The sequence below is a fragment of the Dermacentor variabilis genome, chromosome 9 (assembly GCF_050947875.1).
Source record: "Dermacentor variabilis isolate Ectoservices chromosome 9, ASM5094787v1, whole genome shotgun sequence".
In the NCBI taxonomy this organism is placed as follows: Eukaryota; Metazoa; Arthropoda; class Arachnida; order Ixodida; family Ixodidae; genus Dermacentor; species Dermacentor variabilis.
Window position 1 is genome coordinate 49451703 of NC_134576.1, and position 23195 is coordinate 49474897.

The 23195-nt window shown below is 44.2% G+C and overlaps 1 protein-coding gene across 1 annotated transcript in view; it reads left to right on the forward strand.

Moving 5' to 3' along the window:
• The window catches only part of LOC142558345 (ATP-binding cassette sub-family C member 2-like), a 144838-nt gene that overhangs the window by 72229 nt on the left and 49414 nt on the right, over positions 1-23195 (forward strand). The window contains exons 16-19 of the mRNA XM_075670490.1: positions 2005-2172; positions 5397-5578; positions 10848-10923; positions 18742-18955. Of these exons, the coding sequence (XP_075526605.1) occupies positions 2005-2172; positions 5397-5578; positions 10848-10923; positions 18742-18955 (640 nt within the window). The remainder of the gene's footprint in view (positions 1-2004; positions 2173-5396; positions 5579-10847; positions 10924-18741; positions 18956-23195) is intronic.

Below are 23195 nucleotides of genomic sequence, written 5' to 3' on the forward strand. Positions count from 1 at the left end.
TGTTCTACTTTATCACGTTGTCCTGCGCTTTCCTTTTGTGCTACGACTGCTTCATTCCCAATTTCAATCAGCCAATCGCTCACCTTTAGATTTCAGTGTCAAACGGACAATTAAACAAAAAGCTATATGCAGGCTTGAAAAGGTCTCCGCCCCCAAATATGGCAGACAGTAACACAAGCATATCTAGGGTGAAAACTCAAGTTTACTACAGCTAAATGGGTGGGAGTGAAATTATGAGAGTAATATACAGCTGAAACGTAAATTAAGCCATTTATTATAACGACATGTTCACACATCCGACTGAGTTATACAATCACGAATTCAAATTATGGTACTGGTATGCAAAATGGATGTGCTGGAACAAGGTATAAATAATTGCTACAACGTTTTTTTATTGTAATAACTTGACCAATTAACACAAACAGTATGAGCACAAGTAATTCCCGGGATAAATTCATAGATAGAACGAAACATTTGACTGAGACACACTTTTATTTCAGCCATCTGATTTAGAACTGCGTTACGTGGGTTCCCGACCTTATGCAGTTGACATTCTGACAAAAAATCGGGAAAAGAATAAAAAGAACAGGAGTACAAACCAAGGTGTTATATCGAATTGTTAGGAAGACTTACAAGTACACATAAAGAATATCTGCGCTTGGCTTTAAGAAGGCCTACAGTAAGTTTTAGCATTTCAGTAGCAAATATAGAAGTCTATTGTGCATGCGGTAAGAGGATAAAAAAAGTTTTAAAAAATGTTTTAGTTGCTAATAGCGTCGGCAAAAGGTAGAATATTGCCTCGCGTTCTCCGTTGTGTAAATTTAGCAGTTACGTTCACTGGCACATATATCAGCAGCAGAGCATCTTTCCTGCTCGCTTGTGTTCGTCTGACGAGCTACAAGCACTCGCTAAACTAATAACACCCATATACACAGCCCCATATTGGCAACAACGTTCCTTTGGGGCCGACACTAAATTTTGCCACAAATATTTGTTTCCTTAAGCATGCGTCATTTTCATCATGCAGTCTGCTACGCTTTATTCATGGTGCTTAAATAAACAAAGAAGTCAACTTGGCCACTATTTCTAAGCTCATGTGCAATGCAGATTATCCTGGCCCCCTTCCCCTTGATTTAAAGGCTCCCGAAATGAGCACCATAAAATATTCATGCAAGAAGTTCGAAGAGAATTTCTGTTGCACAAAGTTGCTGTGCCTGCGCTCCTAAACTGCCCCCCTTTTAATAGGATAGAACTGGAAGAGACTTAGATTTAGCTTCATGTTGAAAAAAGAAAGCTCGGATGGTAAAAACTGCTCCGGAGTTCCCCACTACAGCGTCTCATACAGCCCTTCAGCAGCGTAGCATGCAGTAAACGCAATAAATAATCTCCTGTGTGTTTTTGATGTCTGAATTAGCTCAGTTCGACAATAACTGAGTGCTGCAGAAGACAATGCTAAAGAACTCAGAAACGTGCCTTTCCAGCCACTTCACTTCTAAACAATAGTTTGGGACGTTAGGGTTCCAGCACTACCTTCTCTTACCTGCCGGTATTGCCAATTGACTATCACTGCAAGTATTCTGTCTTGCAATTCTGCTCTAACTGACACCGCACTTTTTTGCTGGCAGTTACTCTTAGAGGGACGCCCTTCTTTAGCGTTGAAATATCATGTTTCTAATGTAGCTGTCGACTCTCCTGGCATGCATGTCTCTTCCGTAAGCCGTTCGATTGCTTGAGTCCGTGAATGAAAGTTTGTTATAAATATAATGTACACGTGTATAACTATAGCGTAAACGCTCGTCTCTTAATTTGTCTCTTTTTTTAGGAGCTGTCGTTTGAAGATCACGAATAACCGACTAGTAGAAATCTATAGAATAGTAGCGTCGAGTTTTCCGGCAGGGAGCTCTAGTATATGTATAGAATAGCGCGCAACTCAGTTATCAATGTCATGTCAATCGGTTATCACGTCAGTTGTCATGTCAATCTTTTCGCATCTAACACACTCAGGGAACAAACCTGAGCGGCGGCCAAAAGCAGCGCATCTCCATCGCGCGGGCGGTGTACAGCCAGAGCGACGTCTACCTGCTCGACGACCCGCTCAGCTCTCTCGACCCTGTCGTCGCCAGCTGCCTGTTCCGGGAGGTCATCAGCAGCGACGGCTTGCTGAGAAACAAGGCGAGCTCCACGTTAACTTGAACGCGGTTCGTGGGTGATCCTTGTAAATATGCAGCAGCATAAAAATCGCAATACTCCTTTTTATGGTACAATACTAAATCGACGTATGTCAACGCTTGAGGTGGCAAGTGACCGCTGTACGTAAGCGCAATTGAGGCGACTCGGTGTCTGACTAGCAAGGTCCAGAAGGGGAAGGCAAGAACTGAAGGTGTTGACCGAACAGTCGGTGAGGGCAACGTTCGTGGGGAGGGAGTGAATGTGAAAGATTGCTTTATGGAATATTGGTAAAAGGCAGTGAAGAGAACAACTTTGTGTTGATTGGAGATGCAGACGCAGGCGGTACAAATTTGGATGACAGCAGCTGTTCCGCCTTCGGCGACACGGACTGCTTTTGTCGTTCCAAGCTTTAGATTTTTTTTCGCGAAGTAAGCATTCACCATCCAGAGGTGAGTCCGACCGCCGATTAGAGCAGTAACATGTGCGCCGTCATCTTTTACGTCGAGTAGCTACTGCATTGTGGCGAGCGATAATAAAAGGCTTTTGGGTTGGTTGAAAGAACGCAGCGCTACCTAAGTGGCTGCGTCGCCTGGTTTTTCGACAGGGAGCTTTGTAGAACAACTCGGTGAAGATGGTCAGAAGGGCTGGCGGTAGAAAACTACCGTACAATTGGGCGGGTGTAGTGAGACTCAGCGCCAATTTCTTGAGAGGCAACGTTGTCGGAGTGGGGCCCGTAAGAACGAGGATGGCCAGAGGAATAAAGTAGTCGGGGAGTGGGATCCGGGGTGGACGCCAACGGTTTCGTCAATGATGGGGGTCGCGGGCAATCGGGTGACACTGAAAACGGGAATTTATTCTCGGCGGTTCACCATGTGGATGTATTACGATGCTTAGGAGAGAAGCCTGATGTGGGCGAGGTGGAGAGGCGAAATTCGAGGTTTCTTTATGTTTGCGTGCTCATGGATAGTTCCTTTTTCCCAGTAAGTCACCGACCTAAGGGGTTCCCGAATTAACCCAAAGCTTCTACTTGAAGCTGTCTTAGCTTGTGAGCTCGACTTGATGGGTTACAAATCACCCTCCAGAGTCACGGCGTTCCGCTGAAGCAAAACTTCATGCTGGCAAGCACGAGAGTGGGACCACACGGGGTTTTAGGGCTGATTTTGGCAGCTTTGTATAACTCTTTCATAAAAGACCGCCTCCATTTCTTTTACAAATTAGTAGTCACTGGTCCGTAGCATTATAATATCTAATATCTACTGTCGACAGCTGGAAAGCACTGTCATTATGTCGTGGCATGGTTTTTTCGTCTAGCGTTAATAAAGAGAGGAGTGTCCTGTTTACTCTTACCGGTCTTTCTTTTATTACAACAAATATTAGAAGGTCATTTTTTTCTTGATGTGTTATTTTTGTTTTCAAATAATAGCTTTAATTTTCTTCAGAGCTTAGAAGTTCTGCTTGTAAGCGTGTCGCCTTCTATAGCACAGTTACTTGGCTAAGTAGATGCTGCATCTATGTATCCATGGCAGCTTTCTGCTCGTTCATGACATGCATGTCTTGCAGAAAGCACGTTTGACCACATTCGAGCCACTTAACAACGTCGTAAACGTTATTTTAAGCTTGTACTATCAGTATCTTCGTAGAAGAACCAAGCACAAGAGGCCCCTCACAGGACCTGGTCTTCTTTCAACGTCTTCCGAGAGCTACAGTAAAATTGGGACACCGAGTGGAAGGACTAACAAATCGTATAAATTGAATATTGCATAGCATAAAAAAGACAATTGTATCCCAACACCACACTGATACAACGATCAGCTGTTATAGCTCGGAGCGCGTTGTAAATAACCCAAGTATAAAAAGAACCGGCGTAAGCCTGACCATGTTGGTATTGGGCCCTGGCAGCGTTTCGAAGACGCAGCGTTTAAATAACCTTGCCTCTCGTATGATAGCGCTGCCTGTGACTTGTTGCCAGCTGCGAAGAGCACACTCGGAGCCGAAGTTGGCGGATGCAGAAACGAGGCAGTGAACTGCAGTAATGGTGTTTGCAGTGTTCCATCGATGGTTTATCAGTGGTCAAGCACTAGAGGCGCAGACGCCAGTTTCCCCAAAGCCTGCATGCCCAGAAGCATCGAGGTGTACCTAGAAAGGAAATGGGCGAATACCTGCATGTACAAAGAACGCCTGTGAGTTTCTGACCATGGCGATGTCGAGCACCGCAGTACATAAGTCTCCGCGAGAGCCACTATTGGATGCCGAATTTAAGTAAGCGCAACTTTAGCAAAGCACCACTTATTGAGAAAGAGATGCTTTAGAGGACAACGTCAGGCCTATATACTAGAGTACGCTAGCGTGCCTTTGGGATGTTCAGTGTGCCAATTTATGCATTATGCTTGAACGTGCACAAATTCGACTTTCCAGGTTTGTTTCAAATGAATATTACTACCACATTGATACTTCAATAAAGCTAAGATAGGCTAGAACCCTTTGAGCGAATAGAGGCTATGGCATAAGTTGATAGTCCTATGCTATATATACTCTGAAAAGTCTGCGATATAGAGGTGAAATTATCTTTTGTCTCCACAGTGTTTTGCCGTGGAGACCGCGCCTGCAAGGTCCATGAAATGCAGTGCCGCATGAATCCGATTTAGATACTCGTTCTTCTCACTTGAATGTTCCATATAGGACCATCTGCCTGAAACTGTTACTGACAGCGTTTCACAAGGCTTGCGACGTGAATTACTTCGCAAGTATATTTTTGCCGCTCACCAATTATTGTTCTTTCTATTTGTTGTACTTTGCTTCCTTGCTTTCAATTGTTGTACACTTGCTTTTCTTGTGGTCAATTCCAATTTATACCATGCACCGCCCACTCCTTGCAGTATTATATCGCTGGCACTGCAGGTTACGATGTCTAAGCGATTTCGAGGCGCCCGCAGACAGCAGAGAGAATCGGAGACAAGTGTAGTAATTTGCAGTAATGTAGTAAGTGTAGTTGCACCACTGTAGTAACAGTGATTTGGTTATTTTATTAAAGACGGTAAATAAGGCAGTATCACCAGAATAACTGCTGCTGAAAAGGCGCTCTGTGCAATAATATTTTCTAATTCGAAATAGTTGTTTATGAAGCATTGCGACTGTCACTAACCAAGCTATGCCTGTATTTCTACCTTTGTGGTGTGCCTAGCGTGTTCGCTATAATAAATTTGTGTGGCGACGCGTCTTCTTTTCAGACTCGCATTATGGTCTGCAACCAAGGGCATTACCTGAAGGAGATGGACAAGCTTGTCTTGGTACATGGAAAGCGAATCAGAGTGTTCGACAAGTTGGAAGATCTCATCAGCGACCCCGAGTCACCGCAAAATTTTCGCGAAGCGCTTGAGCAGGGCACTTCACAGCGAGGCGACAAAAGTGGGTGAGAACCTTCTTTCTGCGTCATCCCAATCCAGTCCCGCATCCAGTTGAAGCTCCTGCTGAAATGGTTCGGTAGGGTTTCCGAGGAAGTGGCGAGGAAATAATAAACCTTGTTCGCATAAGTGGATGCGGCAAGCAGTAGAACTTCGGCAGTTGATTCTTCTCCTGCCTCGCGGTAAGACGTCATGAGTAGGAATGTATATGTTAGGTTCACGCATCCCAATATTTTCCTTTCACTAGCCGGTATTCCTCACACTAAACTTATCATCATGAAAACATTATGTTTATTTATTTATTTATTTATTTATTTACTTATTTATTTGTCTGTCTGTCTCTGTGCCTATCTATTTGAATACACAGGCCCGTTCAGGGATTGAAAAATCACGTCATGAAGAAAAAAATATTAGTTAGAAAAGACAGAAAATCGCGCTGAACAAGTGTAGTACAAGAAAACGAAATATCAAGGATATTTTAAGAATGCTGGTGCTTTCAGCAAACAAAGCGTTGACATAAAACACTTAAGTAAAACACGGGTGTAAGCGTATTAGAACTAGTTTAGGACAAGTGTAGGACAAGCACAACAAGCTACAGTTCTGCATTTTTGTTTCACATAAACGTTTGCAATGCTTTTCTCATGAGTGAACCCCTGACACTCAAGTAAAACGGGAAGTATCACTACATAATGGAACTTTATTGTCAACGAGACAGTGCTTAGCATAACGCATAATGGTTCTGCCCATTTAAAGTGTATTCACAAGTGTAGTGTTCTAGTGCAAAACTTTAATGCCGAATCAATAGCGAACATGAGATGCATATCCTCTTCAGACAATCATGTGTAACGTCATTTACTACCCAGTCATTTATGCCTATTCGAATTGGCGCTGACGCAAATTTCAACCTGCATTGTCAGGTGCATCACACCGACTCTGCTACATGCACTAATGGCATTACCTACCTCATGACATTAAGGGGTGAATGTCGTGTATGCATACCGAAGAAACAACGATTGTACCGCTAATGACCTTGTGGTCCTTCATTATATCCGCATATTCAAGCAACTACTAGGTCGTTACTGCTATTCCACAAATTTCATGGTTTTATGTTTGGAAAGATTCATATTTTTGTTGTGTTTTATCATCCCAGGATTGCTTTTACAGCAAAGCTGTTAATGCGACAAGAAGCGTTCAGAAACATTATATGCCCTTTCTGACGCCAATCAAGAAGGAGGTTAAATAACTCCCAAAGCTTATATTTTCGGAAAAAGCGGGGACTCTTAGCGGCAATGCGCAGGCAAGCTTTGACGCGTGTGTGACAATTATTGGCTGAATAAAAAAAAACCATAAGTCATTGTGTTCAGCCCATTTCGAAGCGCTATATGAAATGCTTAAAAATTTACGCCACTTTCCCGAGACGACCAAACACGCAAGAGCTACCACATCTGAAGAGAAAGGGAGCCACTCTGCAGGTGACGTACGTGCAGTGAAAGTTTCGAATATGCAGGTTTATTATGTGCTATCATATTAATTACTGAATACTTGTCTTCTCCCTAATATTATGCACAACACGAGGCATGTTGCGGTTCTTCCCTGGCCTCCTCGGCGAACTATGTGAGGTAGAGTGTTTACGTTCCATTAAAGTAGGAGGCATGTTGTGAGGGACGAACCATACACGTTTAATTAATCAGCGTAAGTTATTTACAACCTTTGCAGAAAGATGCTTGCTCGAGCGTTCCAGCGTACCGACAACCTTTACTTGCGTAAACACTTCTCTGCCGACCCAACGAAGAAACCCGTCCATCCGTATGTCCGTCACGCAAGACGAATCAGCGCAAAAATGTATAAAACAAAATAAATTCGAAACGGCGACCCCACGCTCAGAAGCCGAGTGTCTCACGCACTGGACTAAATACCCAAGCTCGCAGAAGGTGAACATATCATAACCATATGAATATGTTGTACGGGTGGTACACAACAAATGCCAAAGGAGAACAGTTTCTATGAAGGCTTTGCCGAAAGATTTGACGATGATTGAATAAAAGTTATCTGAGATCTAGCACCACATGTGAACCGAAAAGTAGCATTGTAGTTATCATGAAAATGGCGACTTTGCGAAATTTTAATCCCATACGCCCCACATGCCCGATGCGTTTCGGAGGTCGCAGTATGCGCCTCACGTTGGGACGTTTTCACGCAGACCGAAATGCCATCGACCTCTGAGGGCTCATGCGCTTGACCTCGCGCGGCACTGACAGATAAGCAGTCACTGAGTTGGTAAGGATGATAAGTAGTGATTAAGGGTTATATGGGTCTCATCACGGTTTACAATGGTTGGACGCATATGGATAAGCTTCTAAAGAGCGATAAGGGCTTACAATAACCGGATCAATTCTGATAAGATTGACAAGGAATGATAAAGGACGGATCAAGTCCGATAAGGTTGATAAAAACTGCTAATAGTTTGTAAGAGTTAGATCATGTCCGATAAGATTGATACGGAGAGATAAGGGTCGATAAGGATTGGATCGATTGCTTTAAGGTTTATAACGACCGATCAGGGTTCATAAAGGTCGGATCAAGTCTGATGAGGGTGATAACAAACGATAAGGGGTGATACGGGTCGTATCTAGTCCGATAAGGTTAATAATAACCGATAAGCGTTGATAAGTGTTTATACTGGTCGGATCAAGTTTGATAACATCGATAATGACATCGGGCTGAGCGGAGATGAGCAAGTAGCACGACGCTTAACCACAGTTATTCAAGCCCAGCGGAGTTCTGCTGCAATTTTTTTCCACGATATTTGTCATAGTTATAAAGCGGCTGTATGAGACGCCAACTTCGAATTTGGCGAAAACAAATTAGGTTCTATCACGTTCCTGGCTTAAATAGAAGCGTTGCAAATTAGAACTCAACCCTCGTTGTTTTCTTGATTCCATGTGTCATAAGAGGTTCCTAGTTGGTTCCTCCGGTGTCTACGGCGAACAAAACAACGCACCATGTTTATATTTGGCGAACAATAGGGACACGTTATGAGTAATATGTAGGCAAAGTTCGAAGTGTGCAGAGTAAATTCGGCTTTTGCAACAAATTTTGTATACAAGTGCTCGGGAGCCTATGACAGCATTCTACGAGCGGCCCGATATTTATCCCACTTCCCTGGCCATGACTCCCCATGCCACCGATATCAAATTTAGCCAACACGTACCATACGGAACAATAAGAAAAAAAATTGTTTAAATGCATGTGCCTTCGTAAAACATTTTTTATTGTGGTCGAAAGCATTAACTCACAATTTTACCCTATGTTTCTGACTGTTCTCAGGAAACTATACTTGAGACAGAGTTAATATTTTGCGAAAATAAGGGTAACGTTGTGGGTTTTGGGGAACATTATTACCTGTGTGATATATTACGCATGTAGACGCTTTTACGCGTATGTTGTATGCTTGTACGAGCGGCGCAAAATTTACCACTCAGCCCAGACATCACTATATATGTAACTAATATCAAATTTAGCGAAAATAGGGGTAATTTTATGGCAAATCTTTTTGTGAAATTAAATGCTTGTAGGTAAACTATTGCTTTTGCAATAAAATTGCTAATCAAATGTGTGAAAGTTTTATGCTGCCGTTATCCCCTATATTTTCTGGAATAGTAAAACAACCGTAGAGACACCAAATTAATCTTAATATTGTTCAGCTACAATTTATATTTAATTCGTGCAAAACTATCACGTACGGGCTCAATTAGAACTATCGCAATTAATTCCCCAAGCCATCATTTTTTTCCCTTATTTTCATTTGTTATAAGGAATTCACAGCAGGTTAACTAAACGAGAAACCTGGCTTATATCTAACAAACATCCAAATCCCGAAGTGTGTCGGTTAATTGTGGCATTTTTAAATGAATTACGTGTACAAGATCTCCAGATTGGTATGAGTATGTTTTCGAAGCCGCACGAAATTGTGCATGCTGCCCTGGTATAACTACAAACGCCACAAAGATCCAACTTAGCATAATGTAGCTATTAAGGCAAATTTGTGTACGAAGTTCTGTGTGCATGTGGTTTAAACGCAACTTTTGCCAAACATTTCTTTAACAAGTGGTAGAAAATGTGACGCGGCCATTTTCAATTCCGTTTCCCAATGTACCGGGACGACTCCGTGCTGCACAATCTTTAATAGTCAGTAGAAATTGGGACCATATTGAGCAGCATGTGTCGCGAAATAAACGATTTCTGGCTGAATTAGGAGTCTTACAAATTTATATTCAACCTTCAATGTTTTTAAGCATTGCACGATCTTCTGTCGGTGTCCTTGGTGAACTAAACCAGGCGCCTTGTTTATGTTTGTTGAATGACAAGATCAGTTAATGAGTGACGTGCAGGTAAATTTCAAAGAGGGTGGGCGAATTGCGTCCTTTGTAATAAATTACGTATACATGCGCTTCCGAACGTTATGGGTGTTTTACAATTCTGGCGCATAATTTAGCTCGTTATCTTGCCAATACTAAGAATGCAAATGAAATCAAATTTAGCGAAAATTCAGGGAACGCTATGGCAAATCTCTGTGCGGTGGTAAATGTGTGTGTATGAACTGTAGTATATAGAAAAAAATCTTAATCGATTGTTCAAAAATCTGGCACGGCCGCTTTCTGCTATGTTTCCACTGGCCCGAGATACACTAGGCCAAGCTTGTACTTTGGTGAAATGGGGGTGGTGTTAAGTGATTTGTGTGACGAAAGTTTAGCGTGTTCGGCTTAATTAGAAGTGCTTCTTCAAGGTAGCACCAGTCTTCTGCATTTGTTGGTTGGTGCTTGCACGTGTGGTGGTATTTCGTAAACCGGTTATTCTCTATTTACACTCCATTCCCCACGAATGTTTGTCGGCTTGCCCATAAATACTAATATAAGCGGTTAACCTGACGCGCTTAGTAAATACATGAAATAGATGTGCCATGGGGCATAAGCTGAGCGTGGGTGACCTAAAGCTTCAGGTAACACACCACATTTATTGCCTTACTTCTGGGTTATGGAAATTCCGAGCTTTGTTTTCACTAAAGATCGACATCTTAACTCACCTTTCCAGGCAAGTCGACACTTTTTATATACTTAATTCGTGGAGCCGACGCAGCAACTTCATACACTCAAGATACTCCTCGAAACGCAATTCTAAATACGCAAATTTGCAGGTGCTTAGGGAACTTTCTGTCGAATACTAGTAACTGATGATAAGGGTATCGCCTTCGAATGTCTGGCTTAATGCTTGTTTCAGCGCTGAAGCGGAAACGCTGGAAGAAAATTACACAGAGGGACGAATAACCCGAGAGGAGCTGGGAAAATCAACAAAGGTGAGAACACTTGACCTATCCCGCACTGTCCATATAGCGTTATATTTCCCAATGGCAGCTAGAAGCTCGCGATGCCTCTTTATAGGCAACAAAGCTCGAACGCTTAGCCTATGCGTATTTTGTTTCATCCGCGTTACGGCTGGTCATGGACATAATGCAACTTCGAATAAGTGCATTGTTGATATGAATATTAGAGAGACAGAGGAGAAAAGGAAAGTTTAATGTCGAAATTTTAATTAGGAAAATATCTAGCCGGCTACCCAACGCTTGAAAAAGGGCAAAGTGCAGTTGTGTAGCCAAAAATGTTGACACGTGTGCTTATTTATCCTTTTCTAGGGGACTGCATTTCACCCGCTAACAACTTGGTTATTGCTCAGCGCAACACACGCCTGCATGATTAGAACCTACTGGAACGTTATCGATGGTTTACGCGTTGTCATCACCGAAACTTGCGTAATCTGATGACATACGCGACGCGAACTGTGCAGTACTTTCTGCAAGACACGCGGGCACCAGCGATTACTCTGGAAACTTCGATGACTCGTGCACAAAAGCCGACGCGCTCGACCGGCAGATCAGATTTTTGACGATCACCGACTGTGTTCGCGGAAAGTCGGGCAAGGTAACATGAAGCCAAGCGTCGAAGTGCACCGGCCTTGTGCTATCTAGTAAGTGTTGGCCGAGCGTCTCAACGCGCTCGCTTGCTCGCGAGGAGTTCCAAACTCGGAGGACTACTCGGAGGCGTTCAAGCGGGCAGTAATGATTTCGCTTTCACAACTCATAACAAGTACTTAGGCGTCCTCGGATTATTTTTGCCAAACTTACAATGGGCCTCTTCAATATATTACCAAAAACACAGTCGTGTTATCCTGTCTGGGTTTTGACCACACGCGGGGACCATGATATATATATATATATATATATATATATATATATATATATATATATATATATATATATATATATATATATATATATATATATATATATATCAAAACTTTTATTTAAAAGGAAAAAGAAATGCAGAAAGCGATTGGGTGGAGCCCCTAGTCCAGGGCCCCACTGGCTTGAGCGGTCCGCCGTGCTTGGTCGAGGAGCGCTAGTTGCATCTCCCGATCCTCGCTGGCGAGCCAAGTCTCCCACTGCTGCCTTCCGGAAAGTTTGCCGGCTATTTTTGGTAATTTAATTTTGGGTGGCCTGTTCTGGCAATCCCACGTAATGTGGGCGAGAGTTGGCCGGCCTTCGCACCAAGGACAGCGAACGCTGTACAGCGTTGGGTGAATGGCATTTTTCAAATGAAGGTTTGGAAATGTGTGCGTCTGTATTCGGCGCCAGTCATAAGATTCCTGCCTGGATAGGTCAGGGTGTGGTGGACTGTACTTTCTTCGCTCGCGCCGCTGGTGCTCAAGGATGTCTCGTGGTAAAAAGGGATTTTCGTCAGAGTGGTCGACCGCTCGGTTGACAAAAGCACGAGCTGCGCCGTCCGCTCTCTCATTGCCCTCGAGTCCTGCGTGACCCGGGCACCAGATGATCATGTGTTTCTGCGTTAGGTTGGATCCTAATAGGTGAGTGGTGCTGTGTGGTAGCCTCCCGGTGAGGAATAGTCTACATGCGACTTGGGAATCTGTAAGAGTTATCGACGATTGTCCCAGAGCATCCTTAGTCTTAATAGCTAGCTCGATGGCTGAAGCTTCTGCGGTATTCGCAGATGCAACTCTAGCCGTGGCGCAAGTCACAAGCCCTTGATTTGCGGCCGCTCCTACCACTGCGAGGGCGTATTTGTAAGCACCACATCGAGCGACATCTGTGTAGACTGTATTCGGGTTTCCACCGAATTGCTGCATTAACTTTCGAGCTCGAGCACTTCTACGTCCCCGGTGGTATTTTGTACTCATGTTCATAGGGATAGGGGCTACTATAATCTTTTCACGAAGGACTCTGGGTAGAGGTTCGAGTTCTTCTCCCACATACTGTGGACGAGTAGGGTAACCCACGCGGCAAAGTAATTTTCTGCCAGAGGAGGTTAAGCTAAGCCGCTCCCGTTGAGATATGAGCGTCGCTGCCCGTAGCTCCTCGTAGTTATTGTGAATGCCGAGGGCCAGCAGGCGTTCAGTGGAGGTTCCCTGTGGTAGGCCGAGAGCCGCTTTGTACGACGTTCTAATCAACGCATCTAGAGCCTTTAGTTCTGTTTTCGTGGGGTCCTGGAAAGGCAGGCTATATGTGAGACGACTTAGCACAAAAGCCTGAACGAGCCAGATCGTCTCTGTTTCCTTGAAAACTTTTCGGTGATAAGTTACTCTACGGATCATACGGGGGATCTGTTTCACCGTAGTCCTAAGAGTTTTAATGGTGTATCCTGATAAATTCTGATTTATCGGGAGCGCAGCTCATTACACTGCTGCGAGCGAAGGTTTCAACAACGGTCGCTGCTTCTTGCAGGATTTCTTCTTTTTGTCCTAACGAGCCGCTGGTTGCCCATAGGGTAATATCGTCTGCATATATCGCGTACCCTAGCCCAGGTATGACGTCGAGTGTTTTGGCTAAGCGTCTCATGCCGATATTGAAAAGAAGGGGGGAGAGTATCGCCCCTTGCGGTGTACCTCTATTGGGCATGGGAACAGGGTCTGAGCGCGTACTGCCAATACCTATTGTCGCGATGCGGGAGGTCAGGAGAGAGCGGGCGTAATCATAGATTCTTTGTCCACAACCGATGTCACTAGCTCAGATAAGATAAGTTCATGTGAAATAGTGTCGAATGCGCTTTTTAAATCAAGAGCCAGGACGAGATGTTCCGCACCAACCGTGGTGTTGCATAGAACTTCTTCGCGAAGTAGCAGGAAAACATCTTGTGTCGACAAATGTTGGCGAAAGCCGAATATGTTAGTGGGAAATAGGTTGCGGTCTTCAATGTAAGACGTAAGACGTGTGTGGATCACCTTCTCAAATAATTTGCCAAGACAGGAAGTTAGTGATATCGGCCTGAGATTTTGTAGACCATGAGGTTTTCCTGCTTTCGGAATAAGCACGATTTTGGTCTCCTGCCACTGTTGTGGAACTACGCCCCTCTCCCATATCTGTTCATTAAAATACCGGGTAAGCTGTTCTAGGTGCTCGTCGCTCAGGTTCCGGATCATAGCATTTGTGAGCTGATCTGGTCCTGGAGCAGTATTTCTCTTCGCAGCTTGCGTCCCCGCGAAGAGTTCTGCCTTAGTTATCGGAGCGTCTAGCACCGCGTTTTCTTGCCCTTGGTATAGCAAGGTGCATGGGGGAGTGATTACTGCTCCTACGTACTTCTCTTTAAGCTTAGTGAGGAGGGCCTGATCTGTTCCTGAAAATTCTCCGGCAAGTTTTTGAAGAGTGCGGTTATTGGCCGTTTTTGTTTTTCCTGGTTCCATTATGCTGCGAAGTATCGCCCATGTCTTGGAGGTGTGTAATGTTTCGCGAAGTGAGTCGCAAAAGCTCGCCCAACTCGCTGTCTCTAACTGTTGTGTGTAAGCGTTTGCCCGCTCTGATATTTCAGCAATTCTGTGGCGCAGTTTGCGATTAAGTCGCTGTTTTTTCCATCGTTTAGTTAGCCCCCTTCTGGCTTCCCACATATGTAGCAGATGGTTGTCAACAACCGGCGTTTCCGCTGTGAGCGCTAGCCGCTTAGATGTTGCTTTATGAGCGTCTCGTATGTGTGTTGCCCACTCTTCAGCGTTCTCAGGTGATATCTCCGGCATGGAGATTTTGCGATAATTTACCCAGTTCGTGATTACCACCTGGCCACAGGGTCGCCGAATTTTCGGGGAGCCTACCGACACACTGATAATGAAATGGTCACTGCCTAGATTCTCTCCTAGATTGGTCCAGAATACCTCGTTGGCATTATTTGTCAATGTGAGATCTGGAAAGGTGCCTGCACTGACGCTGTTACCTAACCTTGTCGGGTTTTGAGGGAGAATGATGAGTTCGAGATCATATGCTTCGGTCGCTCGCTCGAGCTCCCGGCCTTGGGGGGTGTCTGTTCGGTAACCCCAGCTGGTGTGAGGAGCATTGAAGTCCCCAAGAAGCAGTAGCCTATCCTGGGTGCCGGAGTAACACATGACGTACCGAATGATGGCCTCAAAATCGGCCCTCCTTTCTTTAGGTGGGCTATACACGTTCGTGATTATGGTTTTTGCCTTGCTACGCTTCTACGGTAGTATTGTTACAATTTGATGGCTGATTCTGCAGTTAACTGCAGAAGTTGGAAACTCTGGAAGATTTTCAGAGAGCCACTGTCAGGAAATTGGTTAAATTACCAAAGTAGACCTTGCCGTCAGCCATTTTATAGTTGATGATGCGTGCTTGCCGCCTCAAGCTTTTTGCATCATGGTCCTGCTAGGACATAGCAATGGACATAGCTAGGACATAGCAACAAAGATCGCGCAGTATCCTTTCTAAATTGTCGAGTTGGTCTCGTGATAACGCTCTAACAATTAATAGCTCCAAATCAAAGGCCATATTGTTCAAGGCAAGAGGCAGGCAGTCTTATTTAAATGAAGAATTATTGTTGGATGGCGCGCCCATTGAGATTGTAACCAAATACAAAGTATTGGGCGTGACGCTGTCAGAAGATATGAACTGGACATATCACATTGAACAAATTATGAAATCATTGTCATCTGCCGCAGGTGCATTGTCCCGTTGCCGTCATTTTTTCCCAGAGAAAGTAAAGTTGTACATATATTATGCCTTGTTTCAATCACATCTGAATTATTGTGCGCTTGTATGGGCTACCACCACGAAACGTAATCTTCATGCACTTCTTCAACTTCAAAAACGAGCACTTCGACATGTAGCGAATGTACCTTATTTCCATTCTACTGCGCAACTTTATGAAAGTTATAACTTAATACAAGTAACTAACATTTACGAATACAGGCTACTGCATTCTTTCTGCTTCGGCTCCGAAAAGTTTCAAATATTTTTAAAAAATACGTCACGACTTGAATATGACAAAAGTGATGCGCGTACCCGCAGCAAAGACAGGTGGTTAGTACCGTACAGGCGTACAAATTACCTCATGCAGTCGCTAAGACACACGCTACCTTCACTGTTTAATAAATTTGGGAAAGAAATTGTTATGACGAATACCTTGACCCGAAAACAGCTTAGGGCATATTATTGTAAAGAAATTTTTGAAATGTGATCTTTGTAATTATTGTAAATGTAACCCATTGCATTGTATATTGCATTTGTACTGCTGCCATGTGAGGGCCTTCAGGCACATTCAAGCTGTATGTCGCAGCTTTTCGCCTGGAGGACCCCCAACAAGTTTGTTGGAAATAAAACATTTGATTTGATTTGATTTGAATCAGTATAGATTTTCTGGCGACTAGCGGGACCATGATGCAAAAAGCTTGAGGCGGCAAGCACGCACCATCAACTATAGAATGGCTGACGGCAAGGTCTACTTTGGTAATTTAACCTATTTCCTGACAGTGCCTTTCTGAAAATCTTCCAGAGTTTCCAACTTCTGCAGTTAACTTTGGGCACAGAAGTATTCTTGTCGTATGCGCAGGTATTGTGGTGATTATTTAGTTAATGACACTTGCTTGCGGAATTGCTGCCTGTGTAAATCAGTACAAACCGTGGTACATCGCAATGACTTAAATACTTGTCTCTCAAATCTAACCCTCGTGGCACAGCGAAACATCTTTTAGCAAGTTTTTATCGATTCACCAATACGGACAGACCTAACTTGTAGCAAGCGACAATGCACCACACTCTCAATTGGCCGGAACAGACGCCACTATGCTAGCGTCGCCTTCTGCTCTCATTGCCATTGCGATAGCATGTTGGACAGAAGCGGGTGTATTGGCCGGCTCAGAAGCACGACATGACGTACGACGCACCTGGTCATGTCTCACAATGCCACGCCTCAACACTAGGGGCTTGCTTCGTCAGCAGTGCGCAAATACGCAGATTGGTACGCACTCGCAGATCTCGCAATATTTTGTCTCCGCTTGAGCAGCAGAATAATCTTGGTGAGCACGTCGTACAATACTGAAAGCAAGCTAATCAGCCTATAATTCGTCAATTATTTAACGTCCTCTTCTTATAGGAGTTAGTATAGCGTTGGCGTTCTTCCAGCTCTCTGGTACCCTTGAAGTCATGAAGCATTGTGTATAAAGGGCCGGAAGCTTTTCACGCATATCTCCGCCATCTTTTATTAAATCGACTGTTATTCCATCTTCGTCAGCCCCTTTTCTCCGCGACATGTCTTGCAAGTCCCTTCTAACTTCATCGCTAGTTGTAGGAGCCCCTGTATCCTTCTCTTCGGTGCTTTCAATGAAGGTTGCTTGGCTGCTATGGGTACTCTACAGGTCAGTATAGTATTATTCTGCTTCTCATATATATCACCAAACTTCCTAATGACATTGCCCTAATTATCTTTGCACACACCTTGCCTTTTCCTATGCCAGGTTTTCCTCGCACTGATTTCATGCTGCGGCCATATTTTACGGCTTCCTCAATTCTTTTGACCTTGTAATTAAGAATATTGCTTACTTTCTTGTTTACCAGCTTTAACAGTTTAGTTAATTCTGCATGATATCTTGAGTTAGGCACTTGCATGCTTTATCGTTTCATTATAAAGTCCTTTGTTACTTTCCGACGGAAATAACCCCGTATTCTGCATAACTCCTATATCCAATAAAACTATCAGAAAATGGGAAAAACGGGGTTTTGCGTGGGATCCTATATGTTGCACATCAAATTATTGGATGTAGGACTTATGAGGCATATGGATTTTTCAATATGGTTGCGAGTTTACCTACTGGTTGCCGTGGTGCTTTTAGAGTCTCTGAAAGGGTACTTATGACTAGGCCAATTACTCGCAGGAGACCCAGATCATGAGATATGAAATTTAGAGAAGCATAAAAAATGTACTCGTGCAATACAGGCGTGAGTGGAGATTGCCGGGAGTGACCTTCAACCTGCAGAGGACATAAAAAGCCGGCAGATTTCACGCCCTCTGAGAATCGATCTTATGCGAAGCAGTGTGCGAGGAGGGGAGCATATCAAGTTAACAAAACGACCATGAGAGCACCAGGGCCTAGGCAGCTCTTTCATGACCTACATGACACGCATGTCGTCACATTTATGTCCTGACCTATCATTTACGTACATCATATACTCTTGTCATACTATGCCAATTTGGTACATAGGAAGGTAAAGAAACGATCATGAGAGAACCAAGATGTAGACGGCTTTCTTATGATCCACATGACACACATGGCATGACCGATCATTTATGTTCGTCATACACTCTTGTCATACTATGCGAATTTTGATGCATACCAAGACGTGGGCGGCTGTTTCATTACTTCCATGGCACGCATTGCATGACGTGCGTGTCATGTCATAACCTATCATTTATGTTCGTCATGTACCCGTGTCATATAATATGCCAATTATGGTACCTACCAAGTTAAACGAAACGATTATGAGAGCGCCAAGACATAGGTGGCTGTCTCATGACCTACATGACACAAATGTCATGATATTAATGTCATCATCAATTATTTATGTTCGTCATGCACTCTTCTCATACTATTCCAATTTTCGTGCATGCCAAGCTAACAAAACGACGATGAGAGCACCAAGACAGGCGGCCACATAGCTAGATATATACATATATGTACTGTTGAAGTGGCGAATGTTCGCCAAGAAATGCTTCACACTTAAGACATGATGATGATGATGAGGATGATGATGATGATGATGAGGAGGATGATGCTGCTGCTGCTGATGATGATGATGATCTGTACAAATGACTCTTATTACTTCCAGACAACATGGCAGGTGCTAAGCAGCCTGCTTCGCTTGGCGCAGTGGCCAGCGCCCATCAGCGTCCTCATGTTCCTTGGTTCTGCGGGCGCCTTCGGAATGCAGCAGCTCTGGATCAAGCGATGGACTGACGCCTCCGCAGTTCACGACTCAGAGGCTTCTTCGGCATCGCAACCACCGTGGGTTCCCATCCTCATCGCCTTGTGTCTCGCAGATGGTAGGTCACGTGTAGGCGGTCTTTGTCCTGGTTTGTACCGTTTACTGGGTCCGGGTTTCTTGCCAGCTTCCGTAGTTTTAACTCGGTCAATTCGGCTGTTCCCTAAATCGAACGTACTGGGAAACCTCGATGAGGAAATCGTCGAAGAATAAATTGTTTAGTTCGAACTCGAAAGCATGCTGCTTCGGTTCATTCGGCCTCCACCGACACCCACCGACGCCTCCTACTTAGGTGCATATATATAGTGGAAGTTTGAAATCAGAAGAAATTCCGCAAACGACTCTACTGCTTCCACAATCGTGAAGCTGTCTTATTTTATTTCTTACTTTACTTTCGTTTTAATATTTCTTTTTTATACCTCTTTGGTGGTTTTGAAAGCAGAAGACAGCTTTTAAGCATGTGGGTGCTCCTTGCCGCATGTTGGTCGAGTCGAGCTTTAAGGGCAAGAAGTAAGAGGATGTTATAGAATGCATCAAGCAATGAAATCGTTTTGAATTCGTTCAGTCTGGCGTTCATTCGTTCATTCGGATAGCTTGACAAAAGCTCCCACTCTTTCAAAGGTTGGATTACGGCAGTGAACTTCACAGAGAACGATGGGCAGAAATTTAGAGCCTAAACTCTGTCTTGCGTGGATTTCGAAAGGCAGTGTAAACCGCTTTCGGCTAAAGCGCTGCAGGCTCATTTGTGATGACACTTGAGACGTAAGTGACATTTTGGGGCATTTTTGGGGAATCTTGCCTTTCTAGGCACCACTTGTCGGTTTTTATCAAATAATTTATCGAAGTACACAATGATTTGCAGCGAAGACGAAAAAAAGAAAGTGTAAACGTTGTCGGAAGAACAAACGATGGCTTCTATTATTGACAGCGGAATAAATTTGCGGCGGATTTTGTCTTGCCAACAGGCTTTTGAATGCTGAACCCTCATGTAACGCACTACTAACCTCACATCAAGCCTACGCAATCCACAGTCAAAATAAATCCAACGTAAACTACATACTTTAAGCACCCTTGCAGACTGGATTTGAATAATTTTCATGCGAACCTTTGGCTCTTTCGGCAGTTTTCATGGGAGGTTGGTGGTAGGACGGTGGTCGCAATTGGGTTCAGGTGGGTGAGTAAATGCGCCGAGGAAAACGGTGCGTTCTCTCGGGTAACCGTATGGCGAAGAAGGGTGGGAGGGGAAAGTGGAGAAGCACTGTCCCTCGTTAGCTCGCTCGCTCACTCGTCACGAGAAGATGAGAAAAGTTCAGTATAGTGTTTGCCTCAGCTCGTTAGTTGCACATAACACAATCGGTTTCCAGCAGAACGTTCTGACACGGACAGGAACAGACTACGACACATGCTGGACTAGCAACTAAAGGTTTATTATTGATTTCCTACACTTTTTATAGCACAAGACAGCCAATAATTCTTTTTTGTGTCATGCTGATTATTCTACTCCAAATGTGGAAATATCTCTTTGGGCAGAATAATTAAGGATGCTTTAAAAGACAACCATGTTCTAGCAAGTTATCGCTAAGTGGATGATCTTCTCGTGTTTTGCAATACAGCGTCCGAGCTAGAGCTGAACAAATGTAGGGAAGGTGTCCTAAACTACTTTCCATGAAGTGTGTTCAGATTTAAACTTCACCTTTGAAATACCACAAAGAAAAATAATTAGGTTTCTTGATTTGGTCATCACCTTCAAAAAGCAGCACACATGCTGGAAGTACGAAACCCGCTCTTGCAACGGGTTCCTGCCATACGTTTTCGACGACTCCAAGAATGTAAAATGAGCCGTCGTGACCACAGTCCCAAAGGCCGCCCTAAAGAAGTCGCGTCATCACGTAATGGAAGAGGGCTTAATGCACCAGGTGACCAGGATCAACAACGGTGGCTATCCCAAAGGCCTGCTTACAGCGGTCACCTTACGGTTCCTAAAGAATAGGAGACTCTTGAACAGCAAGGTTATACAAGAAGCAAACATTCTACAGAAAAGGAAGAAGGTCGCCATTGCGTCTTATGTACACGGCCTAACCCACGAGCTAAAGATAGCCGAAAAGAAAGGCATAACGGTTGTGTGCTCAGCACCAAACAATGCGTGCACGAGTCAATAATGGCCAGCAAAATGGGCACAGCACAATAAACCACGAGAAGAAGCACACCACCTGCAAAATAGGGGTGATATATGATATAGCCTTACCATGTGGCCGACGATGTATAGGACAGCCAGGGAGGTGTATCAATAACAGGACAAGAGAGCATGCAGCATCTTTGGAAGGACTCTCCGCTAGGCATTTCTCTTTTCATTGTTACATAATAGGGTTTTACGGGCCAAAACCACTTTCTGATTATGAGGCACGCCGTAGTGGAGGACTTCGGAACTTTCGACCAGCTGGCGTTCTTTAACTTGCACCTAAATCTAAGTACACGGGTGCTATCGCATTTCGCCTCAGTCGAAATACGGCCGCCGTAGCCGGTATTCGATCCCGCGACTTCATGCTCAACAGCCTAACATCATAGCCACTGATTAACCACGGCGGGCCGCTTTTCATTATCACGACATCAAAGGTTTACTAAAAAGTAAAGACAAGCTTATGCACGAAATTTTAGAAGCCATGGCAATTGACAGAAGCTGGAAATCTTGTAGCAGTACGCCATCAATACTACGAACAGAAAAAGAAAAGGGCGACTTGCGCAAGGACGATATTTCAACCTGAGGAACCTAAGGAACGTAAAGAATAATCGGCATGACGATAAAGAAGCATTCGCTGCCTTGTGGCTAGAAAAAGTGTGGGAAAGTAATAATACACATTCAATTGCTAGCCCAGAGTGTGTTGTCGTCTCTTCCTGTCCGTGTCAGGACGTTCTGCTGGAAACGAATTGTGCTATGAGGGAAAGGGCGCGTGCGCTCGGGCAAGCGAGTGGCCGGGCGAAACCATGGGAAGTTGCCGGCAATGAGCGGCAAAGAGAGGGAGAGGGGGGTGCGGTCGCTCGCTCGCTGTTCTTTGTCCGTTCGTTCGAGCAATTCGCTTACATTGACAAACATGGTCGATAGTTTATACATAACGTTTGCTTACATAAAAGAGAGTGTAAGCAGCACTGTTATTTTTTAATGATTACAGTCACATAAATTGCACATCGCTTCTTCCTAGCATCCGCTGTCTCTTACGTTTACATTACTCAAGCCTACATTTGCCCTTACTATAGCAGCCGATATACGCTATTTATTATTCGATTGGAGCATTCTTGCTGAAAAATAGTATGCATTTCTTACATTTAGCCAATCGAAACGCTGCTGCTTCGTTGAAAATGCTCTGTTCTGGCGAAGTGTTCACAAATGTTTGATTTCTTAAAATCCAACATGTCGAAATGGCATGAATATGATAGATTTTGCTGCTTAAGACGAAGGCGTCTTATGAAAGCTAAAAACAACATCCTATGTTTAACGATCCTTGTTTACCTTCGCCGCCTCACCAAACTACAATTCGGACTTGTCCAGTATTAATATCCAATATTGTTACCAGTTAAACAGTTTGTCGCATATGATCAGCTGATTTGGGTGGCTTTGGAGGTCGCAGCATTGCTTGGCCTAACCCGGTGGTCTCACAGTGCGTGTGCGCCTGGGGATTTCTCCGCTCAAGTAAGCTGAACAACTCACGTACGAGGGTCAGCCAGCACGACCCTCCGATGAACACAGGACGTCAGAAGAGGCTCCAGGCGCCCTTCACCAGTTGTATGACAGGAGTCGTTTATGACATCCCTCTAAACCGCGCTCGATACTACGCGGGGCACACCGGGCGTTGCCTCAACTGTCGCTTCCGGGAGCATATAAACAATGAAAAACGAAAGTACGGCTGCAACTTCGCTTCGCACTGCCAGTCGTGCGGGTGCACGCATAAAGGCCAGCAAGTCTCCGACATGAAGAGACATGCAGATCCCCCGACACGCAAGATAATCAACGCCTTTACTATTGTCAAGTACAAGCCTTGCACCAGTACGGCATCCATTCGATTACTTCACAAGGAAATCGGGGTATCTAGTTAATTCATCTTCCCCTCCTCCCTCTCACACCATCTCGCGTACTCAGAATATCTTAGTCACTGATGTAATCGTTTTTATCTGTGTGTGCGTGCACTTTCTTTCTGCGCTTGAGTTGGTTTTCTCTGTCAATATCTTTCATTCCTTCGCAAAGAACTTTAGTTGGAATTCAGTGGCCATGTTGTTCAGTTCCTTAATTTTTCGCTGCTGTATCTACT